The following is a 15,301-nucleotide window of genomic DNA, read 5'->3' as shown; positions in this document are numbered from 1 at the left end:
CATATTTACAAAAAAACACAAATAAACGTCACTGTATACAAGAAAGTCACATGACATGCTGTCAAAGTTGAAGGTTGTCAAACATGGATTTTACACATTAGAACATTCGTTTAATAGTGTGTGAATCCACCCCTGGCGCGAATACACTCGACACATCGTTGCCTCATGCTGTTGATCAGACGTCTGAAGAACTCTTGGGGAATGGCCTGCCACTCTGCCATAAGAAGTTGACCCAGATCATGAAGGTTGGCCGGAGGGGCATGGTTATCCCGAACTCTCCTGCCTAAATCGTCCCAGGCGTTCTCTATTGGGGCCAAGTCAGGCGAATATGCTGGCCAATCCATCCTGGCGATACCTTGTTGTCTGAGAAAGTCCGTTACCACCCTGGCGCGGTGGGGTCTGGCATTGTCATCCTGCAGAACTGCCCCGCCGCCAATCTGCTGAAGGCCTGGGAGAACCACCGGCCGGATAATCTCATTCAGATAGCGGATTCCATTCAGATTGCCATCCACCACATAGAGGGGGGTTCTGTGGTGGATAGAGATGCCGCCCCACACCATGATGCTGTCACCACCGAACCAGTGACGTTGTCTAACGTTAACGTCAGCGAAGCGCTCCCCAGGACGTCTGTAGACACGAACCCGACCGTCGTTGAACTGGAGACTAAACCTGGACTCGTCAGTGAACATCACTCGACCCCACTGAACACGTTGCCACCGCAGATGAAGTGTGCACCAGTGACGTCTGGCCGTTCTGTGACGTGGTAGGAGTGGTGGTCGAACAGCCTGGCGACGGCAGCGTAGATTATTGGCTCTCAGACGATTGCGTATGGTTTGATCAGACACTCGAGTTCCAGTCGCTGTCCGCAGATTGTCACGTAATCGGCGTGCAGTGGTTGTGCGTTGACGTAGAGCCATATTGGTGATGTAGCGGTCCTCTCTATTTGTAGTGCTTCGGGGTCTTCCCGAACGTGGACGATTTCGAACAGAATTCGTTGCTTGGTACCGTTGCCACAGTCGGCCAACGACACTCTGACTGACACCAAGTCTCAGAGCAACATTTCTTTGTGTATTGCCATCCTGAAGCCAAGCAATAGCCCTTCCTCGATCTTCGATAGTCAGTTGAAGTCGTACCATTGTCGAATTTGGAGTGTGCACCGTACACGAACGCAAGCTCCAATTATACGGAAATTCAGCATTGGGAACATGGAATACACTTGCAAAGCGTGCAAATGAAGCGCTTTGTGAAAAAGCAAGTTATGGGCACTTAGCAGACCTTTCGCTTTCGCCCTAATTTACGTGCAAATGTAAGCATGTTTTCGCCATTAGAACTAGTCGACAGTGTCAATGACAGTGGATTTTAATTCAGTTATGGGTTGCTTAGCCCCACTTTCGTCAAAATGGAACAATACCATGCGTGACATTATGGTCTAGGTAATATAATTGACATTCAGAAAATAATGTCGAAAATATCGTCTGACCCTTAAATTCTTTTGAGTAGTATATATAAATATCAACTGCTTAATAACATCTGATATAACATCAGCAAATTATTCTTGTAAAAGCGATTTGGAAATGGCAGGGTCAATAATCACATCACGTGATCAGCAGATGAAAATGGCGCGAATGTCGTTTTAGGTATCAGGGCCCCGTTCCACGAAACAATTTTAGTGTTAAGATCACCTTAAGTTACCTTATTCACTTAAGGTGACTGTAGGGCTAAGATCGCTTCGTGGAATGAGCCCCCAGGGGCCAATTTCACTAAACATTGCAAGATTACGTCTGCTACTGGCAGTTATACTGGTCATGCGTTTACATCAATTTCACGCAGAAAATTACATCATTACGGAAGCTGGAGTATTTTGAAGGACATGAAATATGTGTTCTTCTAACTGTATTTGTTGAATTATAATAGTAATAAGAACTGTGGTTTAGTCGTAGAGTTACGTTTACGTGCAAAACTAGGCTTACGATGTTTTGCGAGATTGGGTCCAGACTGATAGTCATAGTAAAACGTGTTCCATATTATGTTCAAGTGAAACTACTGTTCTAGTGATATAGCAATGCACAATATAGTTCTTTGTAGCATGTGGGTACACCGATGAATAAAAAACGCAACATCATAGATTAAAAACAAACGCATCTTTATTTTTATTATTTTATTATTTTTAATTTGCAATAAATAGAGGATACTCCCCGAGTGTCTTGTGATATAATTTATCAGCACGAATTGATAAAAGTATGAACTCCGAGGCTTGCCGAGGATTTTTATACTTTTATCAACGAGTGCTGATAAATTATGATATCACAAGAAAGGAGGGGGTATTCTTTTTATTATCCATTAGCATTCTTTTCATCTGCGACAATTGTAAACAATGTCAGTAATGTGGGTTCAATGTTACTATATTTGGCAGCGGTAGACTCGTCAACTAGTTGAGCGACAGTGATGTGACGTCACTAATGATAGGTTTAGTGACGAAACATACAGTGACGTAACAAAAGAAGCGATATGTCCTAGGAGTAGAATATAGCAAGACATATCGCAAGTTGTAGTGCCAGCGATATCTCCAACAAAAGCTTTTACTGGATGTTAAACACCGATTCTCAGCTGCCAGTTATCTATATGTTTCAGGATTTTATGCACCGCTTATCCATTAACGTTTTCATATGTAAACAAAAAAACTAACAAAAACGGTCAAACCATAGCGATTATGACAACGGTTCCATGTGACGTCATAATACTTGACTTGAATGTGTATACAGGTCTGCAGCACTCTACACTTTAATTAAAGGCAAGTAGACATTTTCAGTATTTTTCTTTAAATATGGTAACATAAAATACAGAGCTCTTCTTCTGCAGTGGCGTAGCGTGAGCGGGGTCACTGGGGCGGTTGCCCTGGACGCAAAATTCTGGACTGGTGGAAGGGACTGGGAGTGCTAACGGTTCACTGGTTAGGGGGCGCAATACTTGCCTTGACCCGGGCGCTGGCAACCCACGCTAGACTACTGTTAACCCACACTAGATTACTGTTCTTCTGTTGTAAGATAGTAACAGTATGGCTTGTCCGTAAACTTAATAATTTAAACAATTTAGAGATAACATAATGACAAGTATAATTACGAACCAATATGAAATGATTCCTAGCATTTTGGTAGTTATAATAAATGCACAAAAAACCCTGATTCTAGGGCATTTCCCCACCCAAGTCGTTGAACTATCTACACCCCTGGTCTTTCCTCCCCTATTATTACTTAACAAGAGTACCCGTGATGTACATGATATGCCCACCAGGAGTTTGATAGAAACCATAGATATTAATGACAGGTATGATTCAATTCTAGTTATGTGAAATTTTTGTAATGGGATGGATGAACAGTTTGTTTTGGACCAACTACTGTTGATACTATATCCACTGCAGAAAGTGCTGTCTGATTAATAATTGAAGTTGTTTTCTTTATTAGAAAGGGAAATTTTGTTAAGCATGGGTACTCTGGTGACCCATTTATACTGGCAGAGAAAGAAAGAAATGTTTTATTTAATGACACACTCAACACATTTTATTTATGGTTATATGGTGTCAGACATATAGTTAAGGACCACAGATAGTGAGAGAGGAAACCTGCTGCAGCCACTATGGACTACTCTTTTTGATTAGCAGCAAGGGTTCTTTTAAATGCACCAACCCACAGACAGGAAAGTACATACCACAGCCTTTGATATACGTGGTGCACAGACTAGAATGAGAAATAGCCCAATGGGCCAACCGACGGGGATGGATCCCAGACCAACCACGCACTGAGTGAACGCTTTACGACTGAGCTACATTGTGTACGTCCCGCCTGGCAGAGAAACAGTTTTTATGTAAGTAATGTTAACAATATAGAACTACCAACAAATCAGCATATGTATTGTCAGTGCTGAATTGCATACTAGAGTAATTACATGTTATGGACAGGACAAGTGAGTAACAAATTCTGGACAAATTGTGATCTCTGTATGCAAGATATGGTCTGGGTATGGATTTGTTGTTATGTGCAGTATACTGTGAAAAGTAGGTCACAGTGACCTAGTAATAGTACACACACACTACCATCCCAAGTTGTTCCTACATGTGAGGTTTGATGGTGCTGTATGCATCTGTATACAAGATATGGTTAGGACAAGTTAATGTTAATAGATGGATGGACAACACCATACCATAAATGCATAATATGAAATGTATTTTTTAGCAGAACAATTTTAGGTGACATACATTTATTTGCACATGTACATGTATGTATTGAAAATAAAAAACAAACATCTTGTAATTATTATTAATTAGTATTGACTGTATCCATTATTGTATCATTAGAGTCTTTACAGTCATTAAAAGACTACATTAGAAGATTGTGGGCGATTCCATATAGTAAGAATTCCAACCCTGGTCGGTTGTAATAATAATTCACGATATTCTGCAACTTGCTGGTGATATCTCTCTATATATATGCCACCTTGAGGTGTTGGATCTTCTTCATGCAGTGCCTGGGTCATCGTCATTTCACTTACAGTCTTACTAATTTTTAATAATACGCCTAGTGGGCAAGTAACTGGGGGTGGGGAATGACCTGGGTAGAAATGGTGGTGAAGAGTAACCAAGTTTATTGAGGGAGGGGGAATGTCTGGGGGTAAGCTCCGATCGGGTACATATAGGTGAATTTGTAATGATATATTCATGAATGCTGCAAAATAAGTACATTTATTATCCACATAGTTCAAAGTATTCAGGGAAATATAATCAGTATGACCCACGTGTGTCATAATGATTTCACTATTTTGTGAAGCTATGACATAACTTAATGTGGCTTCTTCAGTGTAAAAACGCTTATCAAAAATGATGTCGGAAAATGACATATTTTTTATTGTCTCTTTTTAGTTATGTTTCAAATGTTCTGACATGGTTCTAGCTTGTTATTCATAAAAATAATATTTTGGATATTGTGGATGATAAAGAAATTATTACACTCGCGTGTGAATCGTACTGATTTTATGAAACTCGTGTCAGGATTCATGTATTACCGTCGCTCTCACTCTCGCTCAGGTGATACAACAATTTCGTAAAATCAGTACGACACACAAGCTTGTATAATAATCTCTATATACAATGTAGTATGTGCATACAAGTAGCAGTCACTTACTTTCAAATATTTAAATCATTATTTTACATCACAGGCTTAAGACTAAAAGCAGCTGTGTGGTATTCAAACCCTGCAATTAAGAAAATGTCCACAGAAAATAATTTGCCCTGGAAATATTTTTCACAGTAATTTTTCCATTAACATGTTTGAAACTCTGGATTGTAAATAAATTTGAATGATTAGTTTGTTATTTGTGTTGTTTGCTAATATGCTGTAAGATTTATTTATACCAGTGGCAGTATTCGTTGATTAAAAGTAACAACAGTTAACATGCAAATGACACGCACGTTCAAGAACAATGGGGTTGCAAGGGGATGACAATTTATCATATACAGCATAGTCAGTCCACAGTGAGTGCCAGTTCAATCTTTATATTTTAATTATATTACATCAAAATTATATTACATCAAAGTGTCAGAATATATTCAATGCAATAGAGAATTTAAATAATTTTCCTTAATAATGTTATCATTTCTGTTAGGATATCTGTCACCAAGACCAAAATGCCCCCTGTAAATTGGTAAAGTTTTTTTTTAATTAGGCCACTGGGCACCAGAATAGGGTAGCATATTTTGCTAAATTGTGCAGAAATTTTAAACTATTGGAAAGATCTCTCTATATATGCATATCTACAAAGAGCTCATCATCAGGCTGACCATAACACTTCGTCACTTGTAAGAGTGTATGTTAAACATTTTACTGAAAATAAAGTACCCGTAATGTACCACAGCCACTGTTCAATGATGTATATAAGCTGTCACACTCCACCCCCTGCAATGCACATGCTATTTTAATGGACTGGTCAGTCCTAACTTTTATTGATCGGTGTATTAGTATGTTTCAGTGCTCCTGCACGAAAATATTTGTATTTGTGTTTTGTGTTTGTGGCATTGCCCTGTGCAGTGTGTAGAAATACTTGGTCAATGGCTATTGACTATGGGTTAGGTTGGGGTATAAAAGGGGAGTGTTTTTTCTGTTTGGTCATCTTTTCACTGGGAACTTTAGAGGTTTGTATTGGTAACTGGGTAAATGGCTATATTCGAGTTGGGGGTTGGTTGTTATTGTTAATGTGAATTTTCTGTGAATTTTCAACCTGAACACTGTGAGATAAATATGTACATGTAGTAACTGTTTATTTGGTTTGTTTTCTTTGTTAATCTAATCTTAGTTAATGAACTTAATGAACCCAGTCGGTTTTACTATGAGCAGTCAACAGAGTTCAATGACCTACACTGTAGTTCATACTTGTTTAATGCTGGTAATGTACATGTATCTATGATCATGCCTGATGATCCTGAGATGCAGATACTTAGTAATACTGTAGTTCATACTCCTTAATGCTGGTAATGTACATGTATCTATGATCATGCCTGATGATCCTGAGATGCAGATACTTAGTAATACTGTAGTTCATACTCCTTAATGCTGGTAATGTACATGTATCTATGATCATGCCTGATGATCCTGAGATGCAGATACTTAGTAATACTGTAGTTCATACTTGCTTAATGCTGGTAATGTACATGTATCTATGATCATGCCTGATGATCCTGAGATGCAGATACTTAGTAATACTGTAGTTCATACTCCTTAATGCTGGTAATGTACATGTATCTATGATCATGCCTGATGATCCTGAGATGCAGATACTTAGTAATACTGTAGTTCATACTTGTTTAATGCTGGTAATGTACATGTATCTATGATCATGCCTGATGATCCTGAGATGCAGATACTTAGTAATACTGTAGTGCATACTTGTTTAATGCTGGTAATGTACATGTATCTATGATCATGCCTGATGATCCTGAGATGCAGATACTTAGTAATACTGTAGTGCATACTCCTTAATGCTGGTAATGTACATGTATCTATGATCATGCCTGATGATCCTGAGATGCAGATACTTAGTAATACTGTAGTTCATACTCCTTAATGCTGGTAATGTACATGTATCTATGATCATGCCTGATGATCCTGAGATGCAGATACTTAGTAATACTGTAGTTCATACTTGCTTAATGCTGGTAATGTACATGTATCTATGATCATGCCTGATGATCCTGAGATGCAGATACTTAGTAATACTGTAGTTCATACTCCTTAATGCTGGTAATGTACATGTATCTATGATCATGCCTGATGATCCTGAGATGCAGATACTTAGTAATACTGTAGTTCATACTTGTTTAATGCTGGTAATGTACATGTATCTATGATCATGCCTGATGATCCTGAGATGCAGATACTTAGTAATACTGTAGTGCATACTTGTTTAATGCTGGTAATGTACATGTATCTATGATCATGCCTGATGATCCTGAGATGCAGATACTTAGTAATACTGTAGTGCATACTCCTTAATGCTGGTAATGTACATGTATCTATGATCATGCCTGATGATCCTGAGATGCAGATACTTAGTAATACTGTAGTTCATACTTGTTTAATGCTGGTAATGTACATGTATCTATGATCATGCCTGATGATCCTGAGATGCAGATACTTAGTAATACTGTAGTTCATACTCCTTAATGCTGGTAATGTACATGTATCTATGATCATGCCTGATGATCCTGAGATGCAGATACTTAGTAATACTGTAGTTCATACTTGTTTAATGCTGGTAATGTACATGTATCTATGATCATGCCTGATGATCCTGAGATGCAGATACTTAGTAATACTGTAGTTCATACTCCTTAATGCTGGTAATGTACATGTATCTATGATCATGCCTGATGATCCTGAGATGAGTTGCTTAGTAATACTGTAGTTCATACTTGTTTAATGCTGGTAATGTACATGTATCTATGATCATGCCTGATGATCCTGAGATGCAGATACTTAGTAATACTGTAGTGCATACTTGTTTAATGCTGGTAATGTACATGTATCTATGATCATGCCTGATGATCCTGAGATGCAGATACTTAGTAATACTGTAGTGCATACTCCTTAATGCTGGTAATGTACATGTATCTATGATCATGCCTGATGATCCTGAGATGCAGATACTTAGTAATACTGTAGTTCATACTTGTTTAATGCTGGTAATGTACATGTATCTATGATCATGCCTGATGATCCTGAGATGCAGATACTTAGTAATACTGTAGTTCATACTCCTTAATGCTGGTAATGTACATGTATCTATGATCATGCCTGATGATCCTGAGATGCAGATACTTAGTAATACTGTAGTTCATACTTGTTTAATGCTGGTAATGTACATGTATCTATGATCATGCCTGATGATCCTGAGATGCAGATACTTAGTAATACTGTAGTTCATACTTGTTTAATGCTGGTAATGTACATGTATCTATGATCATGCCTGATGATCCTGAGATGCAGATACTTAGTAATACTGTAGTTCATACTTGTTTAATGCTGGTAATGTACATGTATCTATGATCATGCCTGATGATCCTGAGATGCAGATACTTAGTAATACTGTAGTTCATACTCCTTAATGCTGGTAATGTACATGTATCTATGATCATGCCTGATGATCCTGAGATGCAGATACTTAGTAATACTGTAGTTCATACTCCTTAATGCTGGTAATGTACATGTATCTATGATCATGCCTGATGATCCTGAGATGCAGATACTTAGTAATAATGGTGCATTTTTTGGTTTAATATTTACTTTTAATCTGTTTTCACTTTACAAAGTATATTTTATTTTTAACAAAAAGGAAAAAATCCATCTTCAAAAAAAAAGAAATCCAATATAGTGCACAGCAAAATAATTTCTGCAGAGAACACAATCTTCACAGCATTGGCAGTTTCTGTGGGCAATTGCAGCAGCTGGATATTAATTTATTTGTATGCATATTTCCAATTAAATATTATTTGCTTGAAATTTGATGTCATACATCTATATATCCATGTTGTCAGTGTGATAGATTTCCTGCACACAGCTATGTAGAGAGTGCAAAGATAATGCTTGCATTAAAAGCCATGTTTACTTTAGCAACTGCCTTTGTCCAAGAATGTCAACAGAGCAGGGTTTGATCCACTGACCTATAAAAACATGAATCATTATTGGAGAGTGCTAGCGAATTCAATCGACCACGGTTCAGTGTTTGCATGGGCGTTTCCGGTTTGATCGCAGCGAACACACACTCCAACACTTGACTATTGGTAACAGCATGGTTAATAAATAAACGGCATCTACATGATTACAAGCTGTAGCTAAACGGTAAACAATCTGTAACAAAACCACTGTGTATAAAATGAATGGGTTAGTGTAGGCATTTAAACAGCGTAGCCTAACAACAGCATTTTTAGACTTGACTGTTACCTTCCCAAATCAATCAACTGAATGATAGCTACAAGCACTTTGTTTTGTTAACTTTCATCTAGTTTAAAGACTAAAGCTTTAGTATTCGAACTTGTGCGAGTTGAAACTCAATATTCAATCATTCAATGCATTTCTGTGAAGAAAGTTAAACTATTAATTGCAAGTACAGTAAAATTATAAGTTTATAGGACACTTACATCAAAACACATGATTTGAAGGCTTTTTAACCATGCATATCAGTATACTACATAAACCTGATCAGCAGTGGTACCTGTACATCACTACGTATCTACGTCTTCTCCCAAACATGTATGAGACATGTCTGTTCCCCAACACGTATTAGACAGGTCTTTTTTAAAATTAATCTACAGATCCCATACATGAATGTAGGCTAATACTAATTAGTGAGAGAGATCAAATTTAGCAACTACAACATTTCGCACCAATGTTTTTAAATCTTTTGTTATATATTGCACCCCACCCCACTTTATTCAGATTCCTGTATCCACTATGGAGTAATTTCATATTTTGTTGGTAGAACGATATCGTTTCATTCTTTGGTTGGTAGTGGGCATGATGTAATCTGGTACTTGGGGCGGACAAAGGGTTGAATGGTATCACCGCCTATAAAAATAACGGAAGTGGTAGTGTTCATCATTAAAAGTAATTTTCTTGGATACCAAATTATATATACACCACCTTTACAAAAACCAAACTACTTTTTATCACCTGGCGACATCAATGCGATCGATTCATTCGATGAAGAAATATCCCAATTTAGGGGATCACCTTTATTTTTTTTTAGATATCTTGAAATCTTTATTAAAATAATATTAAAACAAGGGGTATGTCTTTTCGCAAAGTCGACCAATACCCAATGATAGGCCTACACGTAGCCCAAGTACTCGGGCTAGCCTATACAGTAACCATGTTTCCCACCCCTTTTTTTCTGGTTTCTGGAAAAACTTGCAGGGATAGCTCCAGATGAGAAAAACATTTCGCCAAATTGTCTAGTAAACTTCAAAAATTGTACAAATCAACAGTTATTTTCAGAAAAATGTCAATTATTACATGAAATTATTTCGCCAAATTAAAATAAAACTTGCCAACTACTTTCAAAATCTGCAATTGACGAATGTGGCGAGTGCCAGAGCTAGCCTTGACTTGCATTGAACCGATAGTGAAAATGTAAGCGCCTTGTAAATATCCTGAGGAAATGTCTGTACGTCTTCTCTCTAACACATCTATAATTTTCTTTTCCCCAACACATTTGTTTGTCTTCTCGCAAAAACATTTGTAACACTCTTCTCCCCAAAACATTTGAAGGGTCCATGGGAATAACCTGTAATGTCACATTTCTAGCAAGGTGATATATTTGAATTTTAACATTTAATACAACTCTGCAATCGTGAAATATTTATTGCTAAGAAAGTATAATTTACCAACTATTTTTAATGGCTTACTTATAGGTCTTTAATTTTGTGTGTTATTCTGACCATGACACATACAACCATTCTAATACTGACTATCTGTCTGGACATCATAGACCCTTCTAATACTGACTATCTGTCTGGACATCATAGGATCTACAGCCACTGATTGGCTGGCTTAAAAATTATGTTTGGTTGGTTGCTTGCCATGGCCGGAACTTCACTTTCATTAATATAATATTCCATGCACGAGTACACATGCGTTATAAGATCTACAAAGGTTTACAGAATTTTGTTTTGACTCGATTGTTTTATACAAATGAAATGGAGTATTTTCATAAGCAGTGACTTTAGTAGCATAGAAAAATTATTATTTTCACACTACTGGAAAACAATTCATCATAGGCGAGACATACTAATTGTCCAATAGTTCAGCAAGCTGCCAGCCACTGTGACGATTGCAGGGTCTTTGACCACCATGTCAATAGCTGACACGATCCATCGCGTGTGAATGTGTGAATGTGTTTTAACGGTTTCTTTGTTTTTACTGTTTGATGCAACTTTGGTAGGCATACCACTGGGTGAATTATTCTTTCATTATGACTTTGTAATCATCATTCACAGATAAAGATACAGTTGTAATAGTACACAGTTTAACCAGATTTAGCTAAATATACACATTACGTAAATGATTGCTAAAAAATATGTGTTTTTAGTTGAGCTCACTAAAAACACAAGGGACTAAACAGGGTAATTGATGTGTACAGACATGTTAGTAAGTTGATCTCATTGAACAGACCTTTAACTCGGATTTAACCAAAAGGGATTTAACCAAAAGGTACACAGACGTATGTTGTTAGAAAAGTAATATTTCAAAGGGAGGCCACTCGCATGAATTTTATGTCGCATATTAGTCTGCCCACCGTCACTCGCATTAATTTAGGGACACGTTAATTTCAAGATCTACAGTATATCTGTTTTCTTCAGAAACTTTCTATATCATTTGGACCCCAACATATCTACAATGTCATTTATCTAACATATCCATATGCATGGGTATACTTACTATTTAAAGCACTAACTGAAAAAATTGGACATCACAATACATGGCATTAGAGAACATTAATGACCAACACAGTGTAATGCATTCTGCAAAACACCTAAATGACAATGTGTAACTTTAATTTAGGTAATCTTTCCGTCGAAATGTCATTTATGATTAACACAGGACCCACACTGTTTTATAACAGTGTGAATATTATGAATATGATATTAATTCAGGTCACAGAATTGTGACCACATGCTGATGTCAACAACAGCAAGTCCTTCATTCAATATTTCCTCATTTCAGTTTTAAGTACACTTCAGTTACTGGATACTGATAATACTGTCATCATTTGATATGTTCCTTTTTTATGAGGGGTGGGTGGGGGGCAACTACTGACTGATCCCAGCAACAATGCAAAATAAATTACAAAGTACCAACTGTTTTTGTTTTGTTTAACAACACCGCTGGCGCACATTGATTTATTAATCATCAGCTATTCGATATCAAACATTTGGTAATTTCAACATAGTCTTTGAGAAGAAACCCGCTACATTTTTCCAATAGTAGCCAGGGATCTTTTATATGCAGCATCCCACAGATCACGGACGTTTGATATACCAGTCGTGGTGCACTGACTGGAACGAGAACTAGCCCAGTGGACCCTCGGACAGGGATCAATCTCAGACTGACCGCGCATCAAGAGAGTGTTTTACCACTGGGCTACTTCTAGCCGAATACCAACTGTGACAAAATTGCACACTGTATTAATTTATCAACTTCAAAAAGTAGAATTTTCATTAGGAATAGGACATTAAGTAGTAACTAATTTGTAAGTAATATTTATAAATAGAAAGCATATTCTATAAATAAAGATTTTATTATTATTATTATTATTATCTTGTATTGAAACCATTAAACCTATAGTTGCATCAAATTATACATTAGAAATTAGTTACAACCAAGTTCATATTCTTATGACTAGATGCCATAATATTTGTTGGCTACCAGTTAATTCTAAATGAAGATAAATGAGGATAAAGTAAGTAGCAGCAAAATATATTTATCAGCTGTGAAATACAGTCAAAACTACATACTTTAAATGGATATACTGAATACAACACCAGCATTATGCACTTGATAAAATCCTAATGCAAACAAGATAGAGCTTTATTTGGTAACTATTTACCTGGAAAATTAAAAAAAGATTATACCCCGAGGCCAAAGTAGAGCACGGAAATTGAAAATGGCATAGAGATCTGGGTACTGCTGCCAGGACAATTTCAAAACAATAAATAACCACCATAGATAAATACAGTGTTTGTTTATAAATGGATAAAAGTGCTGAGACTTTTTCTACCTTCTATTCCGAAGAGGTGACCGGCCACTTGCCCCTTCTTCCGCTCCATCAGGATCATCCTACAAGTAAAATTAAATCACTACTTTAGAATATAAATCAAAATGTCGTATTTTAGCTCAGTACATCTGAACATCACACAGATATATATGTATATGTACATATCGTTGGTTATGAAACTTCAAATTCGTGCAAACCACCAATTGGTTATTTGGTACATCGTTATATTCCAAATTTGTTAAAAAAATTAAAAACGGACAAAAGAATTAATGCCTTGACTAAATAATGTTCAAAAATTATCATGATTTTTAGTAGCCAAATAGCACTGAACCAGTTTTGCCTTGATGCCCTTCCAGCTTGTCTTGAGGCACTCACTTTTGTTATAAACCGAATGCAACACTTGCCATTTCAAAAATTAAAATTTGTTCCCTAAAACAGCCCTCTGCATTATTTTATAGAAAGTGTGGATATATTCAGAATTTTGCTGATGTGTTTCTAAACTGCATAAAAAAGTTGACCGAGATCTTGGTCTATTTTAATCATGTGATCATCTTTTCATTTATTGTCCAGTTATGTTCTTTTTAAATAAAATGTTTCATAAGGTGCACAATGGAAACATTTATAACTATTTAGATATGTTTTACAATTTTGATCATTTGGCAAACACATGGTTGTAGTCTGTATTTGTGATGACCATATTATCAATGAAAGAAAGAAGTGTTTTATTTAACAACACACTTAACACATTTTATTTACGGTTATATGGCGTCAAACATATGGTTAAGGACCACACAAATAATGAGAGGAAACGTGCTGTCGCCACTTCATGGGCTACTTTTTTTTATTAGCAGCTAGGGATCTTTTATATGCACCATCCCACAAGACAAGAGTAGTACATACCACGGCCTTTAATATACCAGTCGTGGTGCACTGGCTGGAACAAGAAATAGCCCAATGGGCATATTATCGATGATGTAATAATATTTAAAGGTGATGTGAATATCATGCATGCTCTTAACCAGGCTAAGTCTATTTGCATAGAATGACTATTTCGCTCGAATCGTTCCCCCAACATATAACAAAAGCTGATCTGTTTATATTTTCTTTCTTTCGTTAATTGGGGGTGGGGGAGAGAGACCATATAAACTGTTTTAATCATCAAACAAATAAAAATGATTGCATGTGCGACCAAATCAGTCACAATGTAGACAGTAGAGGGCTGTAAATTAAATTATTGAATATATATACAACTCAAAGGGATTGTCGTTGTTTAATAAATGAATGAATGAATGTTTAACGACACCCCAGCACGAAAAATACATCGGCTATTGGGTGTCAAACTATGGTAATGCAAATAAATAAAGTGATGATCAACATCAATATAAAAATTCATGGTTTAAAGTGTAAAGAACTGTGCAAAAATACAAATACAAATATCACAGAATTTTACGGACACCGAATTTTACTCTAAACTTCAATTTGTGCTGTATTGGCCATTCTCAAAGAGAATGTTACACCCCTGCACCACGGTGAGGTTATAGCACGCGCAGGGGTTGTTTAATAAATAAAGATAATTTGTTATATTTAACAAAGTGGCAAAATATCTATGCACACTTTGTCTCTTAAACTTATTATTTAAAAGGTAATCCCTGGGATGAGTCAAGTTACGGGTCAGTTAGGAGCCACAGGTGATTACAGCGTACTACAGCTCTCTATTATTTATTAGGTGCCTACTCAAAAAATGTCTTCACCACTCTTGGAAATTAATCGACACATTTTTATAATTTTACAAAAATTATAGTAAGAAAACAGCTGTTTAAAACTTGTCAAGTACATGAAATACTCTGTCCAATTTCAAAACATTTCAAACCCATAACCAGGGTTTAAGTTGTTGTTTGCCAATTTTAGTAGTAAAAATGTAAACACTGATAATCCTAGGTTATTCTTAGACAATGTTCAGATATCTGAGGTTGAGGTTCATAAA

At 36.6% G+C, this 15,301-nt stretch overlaps 2 protein-coding genes across 7 annotated transcripts in view; one reads left to right on the top strand and one right to left on the bottom strand.

Moving 5' to 3' along the window:
* The window catches only part of LOC121369354, a 78,689-nt gene that overhangs the window by 56,644 nt on the left and 6,744 nt on the right, over positions 1 to 15,301 (bottom strand). For both annotated transcript variants that reach the window (XM_041494380.1, XM_041494381.1), the window contains exon 2: positions 13,321 to 13,379. In XM_041494380.1, the coding sequence (XP_041350314.1) occupies positions 13,321 to 13,379 (59 nt within the window). The remainder of the gene's footprint in view (positions 1 to 13,320; positions 13,380 to 15,301) is intronic.
* LOC121369352 (EF-hand calcium-binding domain-containing protein 5-like) overlaps positions 2,390 to 15,301 on the top strand; it is a 71,170-nt gene continuing 58,258 nt past the window's right edge. The window contains exon 1 of one of the 5 annotated variants that reach the window (XM_041494377.1): positions 2,390 to 2,791. The gene's annotated coding sequence lies outside the window, so the exon portion shown is untranslated. The remainder of the gene's footprint in view (positions 2,792 to 15,301) is intronic. The other 4 variants (XM_041494376.1, XM_041494375.1, XM_041494373.1 and 1 more) reach the window with 4 other exon arrangements.

The sequence above is a fragment of the Gigantopelta aegis genome, chromosome 3 (genome assembly GCF_016097555.1).
Source record: "Gigantopelta aegis isolate Gae_Host chromosome 3, Gae_host_genome, whole genome shotgun sequence".
In the NCBI taxonomy this organism is placed as follows: domain Eukaryota; kingdom Metazoa; phylum Mollusca; class Gastropoda; order Neomphalida; family Peltospiridae; genus Gigantopelta; species Gigantopelta aegis.
Note: the sequence above shows the minus strand (reverse complement) of the source record. Positions and strands in the feature narration are given on the sequence as shown.